At 28.6% G+C, this 15,331-nt stretch overlaps 1 protein-coding gene across 4 annotated transcripts in view; it reads right to left on the reverse strand.

Annotated features, from left to right (window-relative positions):
- LOC101508062 (protein STRUBBELIG-RECEPTOR FAMILY 1-like) overlaps window positions 1-6,301 on the reverse strand; it is a 7,649-nt gene extending 1,348 nt beyond the window's left edge. For 2 of the 4 annotated variants that reach the window (XM_004485678.4, XM_012713546.2), the window contains exons 1-15: window positions 5,780-6,301; window positions 5,312-5,441; window positions 5,126-5,194; window positions 4,442-4,507; window positions 4,255-4,326; window positions 4,057-4,128; window positions 3,879-3,944; window positions 3,688-3,753; window positions 2,851-3,218; window positions 2,395-2,750; window positions 1,885-2,156; window positions 1,559-1,697; window positions 742-878; window positions 468-624; window positions 137-207 (exon numbers count right to left, since the gene is read on the reverse strand). In XM_004485678.4, the coding sequence (XP_004485735.1) occupies window positions 145-207; window positions 468-624; window positions 742-878; window positions 1,559-1,697; window positions 1,885-2,156; window positions 2,395-2,750; window positions 2,851-3,218; window positions 3,688-3,753; window positions 3,879-3,944; window positions 4,057-4,128; window positions 4,255-4,326; window positions 4,442-4,507; window positions 5,126-5,194; window positions 5,312-5,441; window positions 5,780-5,879 (2,133 nt within the window). In that variant the 5' untranslated portion in view covers window positions 5,880-6,301 and the 3' untranslated portion in view covers window positions 137-144. Of the gene's footprint in view, window positions 1-51; window positions 208-467; window positions 625-741; window positions 879-1,558; window positions 1,698-1,884; window positions 2,157-2,394; window positions 2,751-2,850; window positions 3,219-3,687; window positions 3,754-3,878; window positions 3,945-4,056; window positions 4,129-4,254; window positions 4,327-4,441; window positions 4,508-5,125; window positions 5,195-5,311; window positions 5,442-5,779 lie in introns of all 4 variants that reach the window. The other 2 variants (XR_189264.4, XM_004485677.4) reach the window with 2 other exon arrangements.
- Between the last annotated feature and the right edge of the window lie 9,030 nt (window positions 6,302-15,331).

Here is a 15,331-nt window from a genome sequence, read left to right on the forward strand (position 1 = left end):
GTAAGCAGAATTTCCGCATTAGTGATCCAATAAAAAAAATAAAGATCTTACTTCAAATTAATGAAGAATAGATAGGTAAAGTTCAAAAAAATTGGGAACCAAATCTAGGCGGCTATGGAACGGGAGTTCATCGTACACATCTTTTTACATTGTTAGCAAGAGATCCTGGACAATTTCAGACATGGCTGGTCGGAATTCGGGTTCACGCTGAAAATAAAATAATAAAAATGAATGAAAGGAGAATAGATGATTGAAGTTGCATAATTGAAATTACACTATGACTAGACAAACTTTTTTTTGTATATTTCTCTATACCAAATTTTTGTATGATTAATCATTCTACGGTCTGTTTTAATAGTTCTCTATAAGTATATTCTGCCACAAGTCCATAACTGTACATTTACTTTTAGAAGCTTTATCTAATCTCATACAGTTATTCGTACCAGTATCCATGCAACATAGATTACCTGAATACATGAAGAAACAATATCTGCAAAACGTGACAACGACTTCATAGAATAGGATCCATTTAAGCGGGGGTCAACCATTTTTGACAATGCATCAATGTCATGGAGTTGAGGGACTGCCCATCTGACCAAAAACTGTTCAGCACGAGGCCGTGACCTAAAAAGAACATATGTTGCCTTAGCCAAATCCAATACTTTAAATATTGCTAAGCTTCAGCTTAACTGTAAAAGTAAAAATAGGACAATGAGCCTAATTACAAATGGGATAGATTACTTGTCGTAGGATTTTCTTCCAGTGAGGAGTTCTAGCATTACGACTCCAAAACTGAAGACATCGCTTTGCTGTGTATAACTTCCAGACTCGAATTCTGGAGCGCTGTAACCGTAAGCTGTGAGGAGGCGTCCAGATAACTGAAATTGAGCCATTGTTTAGTCAGAAATGTAACAAAAACAGAACAATAGGTAAACTTAAATACTACGTGTGTGATAGTATTTTTTCTTTTAAGTTTTATATCATTCTAAGAGCTTACAGAACCAGACCAACGATCCATTTGAGTCTAGGTCTCATCTATGATTTTTCTTTTCAAATAAAAACTGCTTAGTACTAACAGCCATCATTTAAGGGCTGCATAGTGGCATGAATAATGACTTTGACTCCTCTCACACTTATGAAATCTTTAGCTTCATATTCATTGGTTCTGAAAAGTTAAAACAGGCTTTCTTTTCTGTATCAAAAAACAAATATGTAATCATGACTTGGTACTTCCATTTCAGTATTGTGGTTTTTAGGTCATTTATTCCATAACGTTCAATAACACTCCAGTGACATGTTTGAATTGGCTTATTTCAGCTTATCTATCTGTTCGCATAAGCACTTGTGAAGTTGTGAGACTGTTTAGCAGAGAGCTTATGGAATTGGAAACATCTGACGACATATTCATAAGCTGTTTTCAGCTTATTTCTACAAGCTCACCGTAAGAGCTTATGAAAACAGCTTATAACTTACATGAAAACAGTTTGACTTTATTTCTATAAGTTCACCATGAAAGCTTATGAGTTTTAAGTTGAAGAAGTTAATACAAAAGAGATACCTGACCAACAGTGCCAGAAGATAGCAAATGACCTAATCCACAATCAGAGACACACACTTCCAACTTTTCATTCAGGAGAACATTAGCAGATCTAAAGTTTCGGTGCACAATCGGTGGCCGAAAATTCTCATGCAGATACCTGATCCATGGAAAAAATCAAATAAAAAAGTTAATCGTTGTTTAGGCTGTCAAGTAAACAACCAATGCCTCAATCTAATTAAAACAGATAAAGCTTTAAATAGACGAAGACACAATACAAACTGAAATTAAGTTTGTCTATCTAAACAAAATGGCATTAGATTTTGTGAGTTGATGACGAAACTCACTCTAAAGCCCTTGCAGCTCCAAGTGCCACCTTAATGCGTGCATTCCAAGGAAATTTAGTACAATGTTCGTCATCACCATGCAGTGTATCATGTAGGGTCCCATTACTACAATATTCGTATATAAGTAATCGTTGGTTATACTCGGCACAATATCCCACAAGCTTTGCAATATTGGCATGCTGAATTTTGGAGATGCTGGATACCAATTGAAGAAACTGTTCATCATTCTGGTCCTTGAAAGCAGTAGCATCCAGTTTCTTCACTGCTAACAGCTACAAGATCATTCAAAAGATATAAGCATGTGATGCACTAAGAAACCAAGTGAAGCCATGAAAATGACATTACTGGACACAGACACGTAGACAATGGTTAATAATTTAAGAAAATGGAAGTAGTTGAATATAACATGTGTCAGTGTTGTGTCGAACACTAGACATGCCTTTAATCTAACGTGTCGGTACTACATAGGTTATAAATAAAAAGCGAACAATTAAACCGGAAGAATACTACCTTTCCATCAGGGAGTTCAGCCCTATATACCGATCCAAGAGTGCCTTCCCCGATACGGTTTTCGTCAGAAAAGCTATTTGTATATTGCTGAAGTGATGCAACAGTATACATTTTGATGGAACTTGCCATAGCTTGTCTTTCAGTACCTTTGGTGGTTACAGCTGGATTGGCGATGACCTTTGCACCAGGAATGCTCGACAGAGAATGTGGTGGTGGCTGCAAGGTTGAAGGTTTGGAACCATCATTGGGTTCTGAAGTTGCAGATACTGTGTTGATATATACTAGTTCATCTTGAACCTTTGGAATCATGTTCGTAATTCTATTTGGTACTTCATTTAAACGTGATGCTTTCTCAACTGCATCATTTGGAATTGCAAATAAAGTTCGACAAGGTACATTAGAATGGATATATTTTCTTCCAAAGCAAAATATCACCCTAAGATGAGTCAGAATTACCTTTTCCATCTTGATTAGTTGCTCCAAAAGTAGTGTCATTGCGCGTAGGTTTATGCAATGTCATTGGAAAACCCTCCACGTCAAGATTCTGAGATTTTTTATTTTCTGGCTCTCTCTTACAGCACCACATCATAAAAAGACAAATTCCCAAAGCAATAAATACTACAAGACCGGCAACAGCAATCAAAATGGCGTGCTTAGCAAGAAAAGACTTAGCAGAACCACTTGTAGGCTTCACTGTTGTCAGGGCAGGACTATATGCCACACTCCAAGGTGATTCTCCAGGGAATGGACTCATAGCTACAGGTGAAGGGGCCGCAGCAGGCGGTGATGGAATAATAGTAGTATTAAATGGATTTCCATCTTTTCTGCAAGGGACATGCTGCTACATTAACTTGAATAAAACTATAACATAATGAATTCATTTAACCTAAAGGCATATGGAATGCAACTCAGCCAAGAAAAGTATGTTTCAAACATTTGGAATGAGAGAAATCTAGTGCAGTGTTTCAGGTTTTGTGTTATTATATGAAGCACCGACACGGACAAGAACGCTGAGCCCGATATAGACACTGACACTTGGACACCATTAATAATTTAAGAAAAGGGAAGTGATTGAACTTAACGACATGAGTCGGTGTCAGACACTGAGATAGTTAAACACCAGATATTAGACACCCCTCTAATCTAAAGTGTTGGTGCTAGATACATATTTCTCATATGTAATAAAAATACAGTAGTAAATTACCATCTCCTGGAAAATTGCAAAGATCATACTTGAAACGGAAAAGACAACAAAACAGAAAAATATAAAACTCCATCCAAACCACAGGTTACCTGAAATTAGGGATGCTCAGCAAATTTGGAGGAACTGGTCCAGAGAATAAATTATTCTCTATATCCCTACATAATAATAAACTCACAAATTAAACATAAAATGTATTTTCTACTTCCTATGCATTATTGCAGGATTTAGATAAAATTTAATTATATGTTTGTAAAAAGTATTTGGATAGTCAGAATTGTACAAATCATGAAGAGCAAGGTCCTGCAAAACAAAAAGGGTCCCTGAAAGTGTATTGTTCTGCAAGTTTCTGCAAATGTAAATAAAATAAATAAATAAATAAATAAATAGATATATAATAACACTTCCACATTGAATAAGTAGTAAAATAGAATCTATTCTTAGAGAGAAAATTTACTCACAATGTTGTAAGAGACGTTAAACTCCCTATTGAGGATGGCAGCGGACCGCTCAAGTTGTTACTGGCCAAATCCCTGCAGTATAGCACATGAGTTTCATAAATACTGTATGCCAAGACATAAGAAATGGAGATACATATCATCGCAAATAATAACAACTTAATATGGCAGCATAACATGCAGATACATTTTTGCACTCACAAGTTCGACAATTGTGTTAATAAGGATAAGGCATCTGGAATACTTCCATTTAACCGATTTCCTGACAGAGACCTACATGTTAAATAACAGGAAAAAAAAATTAACTCAGTATATATGGATCTGGCAACAGACATTTTACTAAATACAACCAGAAAATCGTGAATTTAGAATGATAAAGATAACATACAAGGTCCTCAGAGTAGGGGGTAAAGTGAATGGAATGGCACCTCCGATGTGGTTGTTGCTAAGATCACTGTACAATGTGAAACAGAAAGCTTCATGAGGTTTTTACTTTCTAGTGAAAATACTACACTATAGTTACACAATTACTGGTCAAGAGTTAAGTTTTCCCAATTAATCAAAACAAAACTGACTCCTCTAATCACCAATGACTTTAGACAAATAGGAGCTTACATACATGGTGAGTATGGCTCATAGTTACTGATAAGTGGGAATGTCGCTCGAGCGAAGCGATAGCCCTCTAATCACTGGAGAGAATGTTGTAATCTAGACCGTAGTATTTAAATACATAGTATGCCCTAAGCTTAAAAAATTAAGACAAAGGGCCTGAAGCCACTCTGCAGTCAAATACGTAGGCACAATTGGGTGAACTCCGTGATTAAACATTGTGTGTTCTCTGTTTGCGTTTTTTCGCATCTTTATTCTTTGGAACAGGGATTGCTGATCTAACAAAACATACATTCAGTATTTCAACCATTACTAAGGAAACAAATGCAACGTTGAAGATCAACACATTCTTAATCCACAGTAGACAAAGTTACCGCTGAATTTACTGATTCTTAAAGACTTGGAAAGCATATCCGAAAAACACATATCAACATGTACTATAATCTTGAAAATTGGCACTCACATTGCTATAATGGATGGGAAATCCAAACTACTGCCAAGCTCTCCACCTAAATTCATACCGCCTAGTCGTCTGTCAACACAAAATAGAAATTCCAATGAGTCTTATGATCCCAATTGCATCACTATGAAACCAAGTACGAAAACAATATTAACAAATGATAATTGAAGAAAAGGAGAATGTCTATACATGGCAGTTATGTTGGAGAAGACACAATCCACACCTTGCCAAAGTTCTAAACATGGATCCCCTCCCTCAGGCTTCCACCCTTCAAGAGGTGGTGAGTCCATAGCAACATATAGACGATTGATTGCTGCAACTGTGACCATAATACATATTATGACACATTAGTTTATACAAATAATTTCTGAACTCACGAACAGAACATGCATATAATATTTAAACAAGGTCAGATACTGAGATTAGCCATCAACTTATAAAGGAAAATAAACACACGCAAAACATCAAATTTTTTAACTAAACAAATAATGAATTATAGAACTTAGTCACTGCAAAAGTTCAAATAAAAAGGGTTATCACTTATCAGCTAAAATAATGAATAGAAACACCAATTTTATTTTATTTTTTTATTTTATTTTGGTTTTCCTAAATTTGAAATTTGAAATAAAAGTAGGAAATGAAAAGGCTATACAATACCATCAACAGGGTCAGTGTCTCCAACACAGAAAGTTCCAATGAAAATCACCATGGAAATGACATAGATTTGCACATGCAACTCAAAATTCGAAAACCCCATTTTCTCAAAAAGGGAAAAGCTTCCACCTTTGAAGCCACAACAACTATACAGCAACAAGTGGAACTGAAGAGACGCAACAGAAAAGGACAAAGGTAGAAACTTTGACAAGAATCTGATGTAATTCTAAGAAACGAAACAAACCCTTTTACAGAACGAAGAAAAATGCAAGCAGAGAGAAAAACGGGGCAATGAAAAGAAAAGGGTTATGGTTATGTGTGATGTGGAGATGAAAATTGGAAAATATGAAACTTGTGAATAGGTAAGAGAGAAACAAAATGTGAGAAAATTAAGGAAGAGTTTGAAAACCTCAATACTCTCTCTCTCTCTGAGAAACAAGTGTGATTATGTTATAGTATTCTCCAAAGTACATAGATACGTAGTGTGATACTCTGTGTGTCGCTGTTGTGTTTTTGCTTTTTCACACTCTTTTATGAGTTCTCAAAAAAGCAGAGAGAGAGAGAGAGAGGGACCATTTTAAGGCGTGAATCAGGATGAATATTGAAATATGCAATCAATAGTTGATGTGGATTGTGGGGTCCACTATCTCTAAATCATGTATCAGAACAGAATGATGGTGTTCTGTGTACCAGATTATGCAGCATATTACATTCTTAATTTCAATTTTTCTTTAATTATTATTATTATCCTACTTGTTTTCTTTTTTGACTTATTACTACTATATTTGTTCAAAATCATTCATAACAATTTTTTATTTTTTATTCATAAAAAAGTAAATTTTATCAAAATAAGTTATTTTATAAATTTAAAATATTTTAATTTAATTATAGAACATAAATAAGGAATATTTAAAAATAAATGCTAAAATTTATTGAATTTATAGTTTTTTGTTGATTCAAGTGGTAAGTAACTCAGACGATTATTTGATAACAATAGATGATAATATAGTTGTAAATAATTTTATTTTTTGTCCATATTTTTAAAATGGGAAGTGTCATAAAATCCTATGAAATAACATTGATAGTCTTCTTGTAAAAGAGCATGAATACTCGTAAACAAATAAGGTAAATTCAGTCCAAAAAAAAACTAATACGGTATGAAATAATTAGCAATTATAATGGAATTATGATATGGTAAATAAAAGGCTTATTTTAGAAGGATTCTTTTTATTTTAACAACAAAAGTGAGTAAATCATCATAATCTTCTTTTGACTTTATAGTATGTTCTTAATTTTGGTCTATAAAAAAACAAATATATTAATTTAGTCATTGATTTTATACAAGAAATCAAAGTTTAAATTATACTTTATATTTTAAAACTTTTTCTATAATTTTACAATTCAAATCAACTTATTTGAATTGTGTTAAAAAAAATCAAAATAAAACATATATGCAGACATATAAATATATAAAAGAGACAAGGAGGGAGAGTACTAAACAAATTTTTAATCATAGTTCACAATATCCATTGTTACATGTAGTTATCTCATTATAGAGATATTTTGTCTTTTTTATTTGAAAGATTTAATCAAAAGTTAAAAGTTTCATTTATGCATCTTCAAGTCTATGCAACATCTAAGTCTCTCCAAGTTAAGTATTATTTATGTCTCTACAAATATTATATCTCGTATCTTAAAAAAGACGTAGTATATTCAAGTTGTTCAAAAAGATACAGTATCTCATTCTCTAGAACGCGGCTTAGTATGATCAAACTTGTTATGTGTAGATAGTTTGGTTAGTGATCTAAAAGACACCGAATGAGATTTAAGATTGAGGTACATAGTTCAAACCTTAAAAAAATTAACATAACAACTAATTTACTAATATTAATTTGCAAAAAAAATATGATCAAACCTTCTAATGACATAATCTCAGTAATTTTTGAATATTTTACAAATAAATTATATTTGTGATACATTTTAGTCGATAACTTTTTAATAGATATACAATATAATATGAAATGATTGATCAAATATCTCTATGACATTGTGTATTGTGAAAAAGATAATTGCTATTCATCCCACAAGCACTGTTGATATATCTTTACAAAAATCAAACTTTGAATCAACGTACATTTTATAAATATCTTAAGACATACTTAAATCGGCTCTAACTAACTAACCTTCATTACAATTTATAAAAAAATTCTATATTTTTTATTATGAGTAGCATTTTCAACACTATACTTAGATTCATCACCACATATTTTAAGAATAAAATTAATAACATCTTACAAAATTAAAGACAATTTAATGATTTTTTAATCATTAATATTAACAATTAAATGTTAATTTTATCAAAAAAATAAATAAACTCATGACTTATTTATTATTTCAATTTCTTCAAACCATCGAATCACCTTATAATTTATGATACTTTAGTGGTTTACACAAAACTCAAAAACTAATAAGTAGTTTACAAGTATTAAAAATTTACGAAATAATACCGGTAATTGTTTTAGAGGCTTGACACGAAGGCCAACCTTGCTCAAAATAACTTTTATTTCATCAAGAATATAGTCTATATAAATATGGGTCATATACTCAAGATGGGGTCTATAAGTTAGCCTGCATTTCCTGTTAAAAGAAAGAAAAAAAGTTAGCCTGCATTAACTCGAATAAAAAAACTTAGGAATGCATCGAATCCAAGCTTTTTTGACTAAAAATATCACAATTTAATTTAATTTAATTTATGGAGTATTTTAAATATTAGGATGAGCGAAACCAAGCTTTTCTGACTAAGATCTCATTATTTTTTAAACACTCTTACATATTCCAATATAATATTTTTTTATTATACACATGTTCCATTTTTTTATTTATTAATTCAGTGTAACACCTAAAATTATTATCTTTCTGTTTGAAACTATGAAGTGTAATTCCATGTCATAAGTCGGCTTCATATAATGCGCTACACCGTAACATGTTTTCTCTTTTTTTTTCCTTGTCCTTTGATATGATAAAAGGGTTCGTGTCACTTTGTTGTAGGACAAATAGGTAAGCAACATTAGTAAGAATTATATATATACAATGTTGGTTATAATGTATGCATGGATGGTTAGCCCAAAGTAATGATAAAAACAATTAATCATGAATTTATCGAATCCAATCAGTGTCCTTACTCCTTAGCTGAATGGCACTTGTGGGTTGGTCATTTTTTATATTACAACCTTTAGTATAAGTGTTTTTTGATTTAATTTCTCTTTCCTTTATTTAAGATGTGTGATTTACAGGTTAATTTTTTATTTGAAATTATTTTTTAAATTGTTTCTTTAAAATAAATAACTTTTATATTTATTAAATTTTATTTTATTTTTAATTTTCTATTTTATTGTGGTATTGTTTTAATTTTTGATTTTATCGATATGTTCATTTGATTGTAGGTTGATAGTTCAATTTTAATTCAGTACAAATTTAATTAATAATTTTAAAGTATTTAATGTTATATTTTCTAAAGAGATATATATTTCAGACACATTAAATTTATCATATTTATAAATTCTATAAAATTTGTAGAAAATTTGTCTATGTTATAAATATGAATAATATGAGTTTTAAATTCATAATTTTTATTTTTAATGATTTTGAATTTAAGTGTTTTGTAGTTTGGAATAAAAAGTTGTGCAAAAGTACAATTTGTGGTAGCGTGAAGATTACAATTTGCATTTTGAGCCTCGAGTTGCATAATCAATGCCGTAAATGAAATCATGCGGCATTAGTTATGTTATCTATAGAAAAGCACTAAATAATTATGATTCTTGACCACTTGATTTAGATTTTCTAACTAATTTAACTATTTTTAGCTTTAACTTGGATGTGAAATGAAATGAAAGGAACCTATCAATTTTGATTCTTTCGGAATGTTATGTTGTATAATTGTACCCTCTCTGATTCTTAATCGCTTTGTTCTGTCTTTTTAAACCAGATGGAAGAATAAAATAACTGGAATTTTTGTAGTCAAAGGGTCCATCATTTTCATTTTTGTATCTTTTCAAAAATATCAACTTATCTTGTATGGTTATTTTAGAGTAAAAATTCAATACATGTTTATTTTTTAGTGGCCGGTGATAAAAATACGAGAGATAAACCATTAATAATATTATACAAGATTAAATGATTAACTTGCAACAATTGAAAAATTGTATTTGGAAATTACGATGATATTAAAGGAAGATTGTTAGAAATAACGATGACATTAATAAAGATTGGTGTTATTGGAAATTAAAAAATAAAAAATTGAAAAATAAAGAAGTCCCACAAAATAAAGATATCACAAAGTGGATGTATGAAATTTGAGGTGTGCCCCAAAGAATACCACAATTTTCTAAAACGTTTTTCTACAGTAGAATTCTAATACAGTATGCGAGTTGTTTTATCATGAGACTTTGTAGTTGATAGTCTTACAATTTTGATAATATCTCGAAACGACTTAAAGAGATCGACCTAGTTCGTGACTCAACCCAGTAATAAAGATACCGATCTAGTTTGCGACTCAACCTAGTAATATTTTCGGCGACATAAATTATTTTTTCAAAGTTCAGTTGTTTTTTTAAAGTTGATTGAAAAAAAATTGAATTGTTTTGAACGATATTGATTTTTTCTCTTAAATTTCCTAATTCTTTTTTATTTTCCTTTCTCAAAACCTAAATCAATCCCAAAACACACTATCATTTACTTTGAAAAATTTTTTCATATTTATTTTTTAAATTTTTTACTAATTTTAATTGTTAATAAGAAGTTAAATTTTTTTTTAAATAAACAATTGCTTGCGTCTTTAAAAATAATTAAAATATGAGAAAATAAATAGTTTTTATTATTTATATAAATGTATCTTAATTCCACGACAAACAAGTTTAGAAAATAAAAATCATTAATATTTTACAAAGTAAATAGCACCCTGGGGTTTGCTATTTGCTTACACATAAAATTTTTGTTTTGGTAATTTCTTCTTTCAATTTTCAGTATTTTTAAAAATATCTAAGATACACGTTTGAATTGAACGGTTTAAATGTATTTTTGTTGTTGTTAAAATACGTTTTTAGTGACTGATTTGAAAATAAATTTTTTACCATATATTTCACATATTATACTCCTATTACCACAAATGTCATAAAATGATATTTTTACTATAATATAAATATTAAAAACTTTCATTCTTACTCACAATTCAATTCTAATTTTTCGATATACAATTAAATGTCAAAATTATCTTTTTTACATAAGTTAAATTATAATTTTTTTTTTAAGTTTTCCAATAAAAAAAAATTATACTCCATAATTTTTTTTCAAGCTTTTCACTATACAGGTTGTTTTGGAAAACTAAAAAATTTCCTAATTTTTCAGAAATTTAAAAATAATTTTTTAAAAATAAAAAATATCTATACCAGAATTTTTTTTTCTTTCAAATTCTCCATTAAAATTTTATTTGAAAAACACCAAGGTTGGGAAAAGAAAATCTCTTTTTCTTTTTTGTCAACAACGCATCAGATCCAGTGGGCTGTGGAGATAGGCTAAGACGAAGTTCTTATGGACCTAAGATGCTGTCTAACTGGGCCTGTTTGGACCCCACAAAACACCCTTTCACTTTATTATTCTAAAATTTCTTGTGTTCTTTTTTTTCTTTTTGTTATTTTATTGGCAGTCAAACCTTAGGTTTTGCATTAAATATTCTCTTGACCCTTTGACAATCATTTAAGAACGGCATGAAAAATTCAGGAATTTAGAGTTTATTCTAAGAAAATTCTTGCTTAATAGAATTATTTTTAAGATACAAGATTATTGAGTTTTTGATTTTCTAACATTTGGTCAAATTTTGAATTTAGTATTTTTATAAAAAAATTCATCTACACAGTGTAATATTTTATTGTCTTATTATTTGATATCACTTTTTCATCAAAGTTACGTGGTGACAAATTACATTATATTTTGGTAACAAGTAGCACAACTCCTTTTATTATTTAAGTATCAAATTAATCAAAAATTGTTGTTTTTGTGACGTGTATTATTTGAGTGAACATTTGTATTTGAAATTTATAAATCTTATGATTTGCATTGTTAACAAAATATATGTGTGAAATAGTACTTCTCAAGTCTTCAAGAATTTACTCCACGTCCCGGGCAACTCGTAACAAATTATAAACATTTATGATTGTTTTTTATACAAAAATAGTAATTGGACATCTTCATTTAGTTCTAATCTGTCCATTGTGTAGTTTTTAACCTTAAGATTTCACCAATATGGATTTGTTTAGGTAAGTGAAGACCCTAAACATGTTTAGAGTGTGAGAGAATATCAGTCTAAATTTTTAGAAATATCAAAATTTTATTTTTATAGTATACAAGATTATATAATTAAAAAAATGTTAAAGGGGTTAAAGCTTGAGTGATTCAAAGTTTTTTCTTCTCAAACTTTAGGTTTAAAACTCTAAATTTATAAAGTGTTTGGTCTTTAGAGTTGAATATGTCCAAAAAAAAGATAGGTCTTATCTAATATTTGACTATGGATATTGATAGAATTACATGCACGAGGTTCATAGATCAATCTATAGTTTATCTTAACACTCTATAAATTGATCCATAAAATGTGTGAAAAAGAACAAAATATTCAAATTATTTTTTAAATAATTTATTTTATTAAAGATTGTCTATTCATTCTTGTATAAAAAAATGTATTTTTTATTGAGATAATTGTTGAATGAGATATTGTTATTCAAAATAATGTTGAGCGCATCAAATATAAAAAAAAAATATTATCATCATATTAGTTATAAGACCTAAAATGAATTGATTAATATACAAAAAAATTAATAAATTGATTAATATACAAAAAAAAATTAACAAATTAATTAATATCGCATCAAATATAATGAAATATATTATCATTATATATGATTTATACAAAAAAATTAAAAAATTATAAGATATAAAGTTAAAACTTCACACAAAATATCAAACATTTTAGAGATTGCTCTAGTTTATATTATCGTTTTAGCACGAACGCATTAGTATTATGCTAATCAATATTACTTCCTTTGATTACAAATAACTAAAAATATATTTAATTTAAATTTTAGTCAAATACATATTGATTTTTATTTATATCTATGATCCGATTAAGTATTATTTTTTACTTTCGATTATGAGATGTTTTTATCCTCATTCCTTGTAGAACTAATTCCCAGATGCAGAATCTGATTGGATATATCATGTCATAAATGCTTTTAACGAAACTTCAGTTATTCAATAATAAAAAGAAATGTGTCCTTTTTTTTAATAGTAAATTTCCTTTATTTGCGAAATGTGTTCAACACTAAATATAGACATTTTTGTGTTAGAAAATTCTTACAGAAGTTTAATTTCTTCATCCAGATTCAACGTCCGTTAGTACAAAAACGTTTCTTCCTTTTAAATTGTTTTTTTTTACAAAGAAATGTGTCCTTTTATTAGCTCAAATAATTATCGTCTTAGTTTATCTGCATTTATTTTTATAATGTCTGCTCAGAACGCTGCATAATTAGTCTACCACGTGGGTGGCAGAAAATGAAACTCATACACTAAAATTCAATAAAGGTTACATCTAAGAGGAATCATTGATTCAATATTAAATTCAACAATCATGTTATTTACTTCAAAGTAGTAATTAAGATAAATATTTTCTTATGTATAATTTTAAAATAAATAATAAATTTTATAATAACTATAAAATCTCTTATTCAAATTCAAAATAAAACGTTTAATATAATAATATTGATATTTGTCAATTAAATTTAATTTAAAAACAAGATCATAACGTTCAGATTAATTTATAACATTAAATAGCATGTTAAATTACATTCGTGGTCCTTTAACTTAATTTCAGATAACGTTTTAGTCTTTTATCTTTTTTTTTCCGATTTAGTCCTTTGTTCCTAAAAATATTAAATAAAGTATGAAAATATGAGTTTATTTGAAGATTTGCGTTACGAATTTGATGAAATTTGTATTATATTGAAGAATATAATTAATTTTATGAATTTTGATTGATTTTTTTTTTTTTGAATTTTTGTATAAAAAAGGATATCATTGTTGAAATTTTAAAACATAAAATATTAAATTATCACTTAAAATTAAAATAAATGACCAAGTTGGAAAAAAAAAAAAAGATAAATGACTAAAACTTACCTGAAATTAAGTTAAAGGACCACAAATTAGCAAAATACATATAAATATTACAAAATTTACAAATTTATTAAATTTTATAAGGTGTAACTTGATAATAAAAAAAACTAGTTAGGTGGAAGTTATTAAATCTTACATATGATTCGTGGTTAATTTCACTTTCAGTTATTGAGTTAATCCGCAATAATTTGCGATTGTCTGTACAATGGGGATCATATTTTATAACCTGATGCAGATTTATCCATCACGTTTTCTACTGCTATATACATTAATGCTTTGTGGACCAACAAGTTAGCTTACTGTTACACACAAGGGACAACAAACGTATTGGCTCTACTCCTTTTTTACCTTTCCAAAATGCCAATAGTTCAAAACTCAAACCACTTGTCTCATATATAAATTTATGGTATTTTTCATTCTCAAAGTTGAAAAAGTGAGTCTCATATATAAATTTATGGTATTTTTTATTCTCAAAAATTGAAAAAATAATATGATTGATTAATACGAAACTTTAAATAGTTAAATAATAATTTTTTTTTTACCGCTGAGAGTATGTAACAATGGCGGCAGTTTATCGGACGTTATCACTCACAAATATTATAATTTTGAATCTTAATATTATGATTTTGTGATTTTAAGAATTTAACTTTTAGATTCGAACAAAACCTTCAAAAATATTAAAACGACCCTGATGATTAATGTTTGTTTGAAAAATCATTGTATCTTTTAAATATAAATTAGTCGAATAAATGTCAATTAAATATTTATTTTAACTACGAGGTCACAAATTTCTACTTTCAAATAATATTACCGAATATCTTTTGAGGTTTAAATGATTTTTGATATTAATAATGGAGTATATGCTGTGACGTGTATAAGTAACTTGGTTTTTTTGAATAAGTTAATAAACAAAAATAAATATTTCCTTTAAAATTCAATATACCGAATCGACACCAATCAAATTAATATATCGACAATAAAAACGATGATAGTTATTAACTTCTACTTTAGATAATCGTGATAGTCCAACAATATTATGATTATCCTCTAAATATAATTCACATCCTAAATTGGTATCCTTAATATGATTTTCTTAGGTTCCTAAATTGGTATCCTTAATATGATTTTCTTAGGTTGTAATGTTTAATTCGTATAATCAAATATATTAAAAAATAAATAAATTTTTTAAATATACGACGATTTATTATATTTACGTGTGTTTTTTATTTAGTTATTCTAAATTGTTTTGTTTAAATTTTGTTCTCGTAAGTATATTTTTTTTTTAGTTTTTATTATTTTATTTTGGTCGTTATAAATTAATTTTTTATTAAAATGAAT

This window comes from Cicer arietinum, chromosome 1 (genome assembly GCF_000331145.2).
Source record: "Cicer arietinum cultivar CDC Frontier isolate Library 1 chromosome 1, Cicar.CDCFrontier_v2.0, whole genome shotgun sequence".
Taxonomy (NCBI): Eukaryota; Viridiplantae; Streptophyta; class Magnoliopsida; order Fabales; family Fabaceae; genus Cicer; species Cicer arietinum.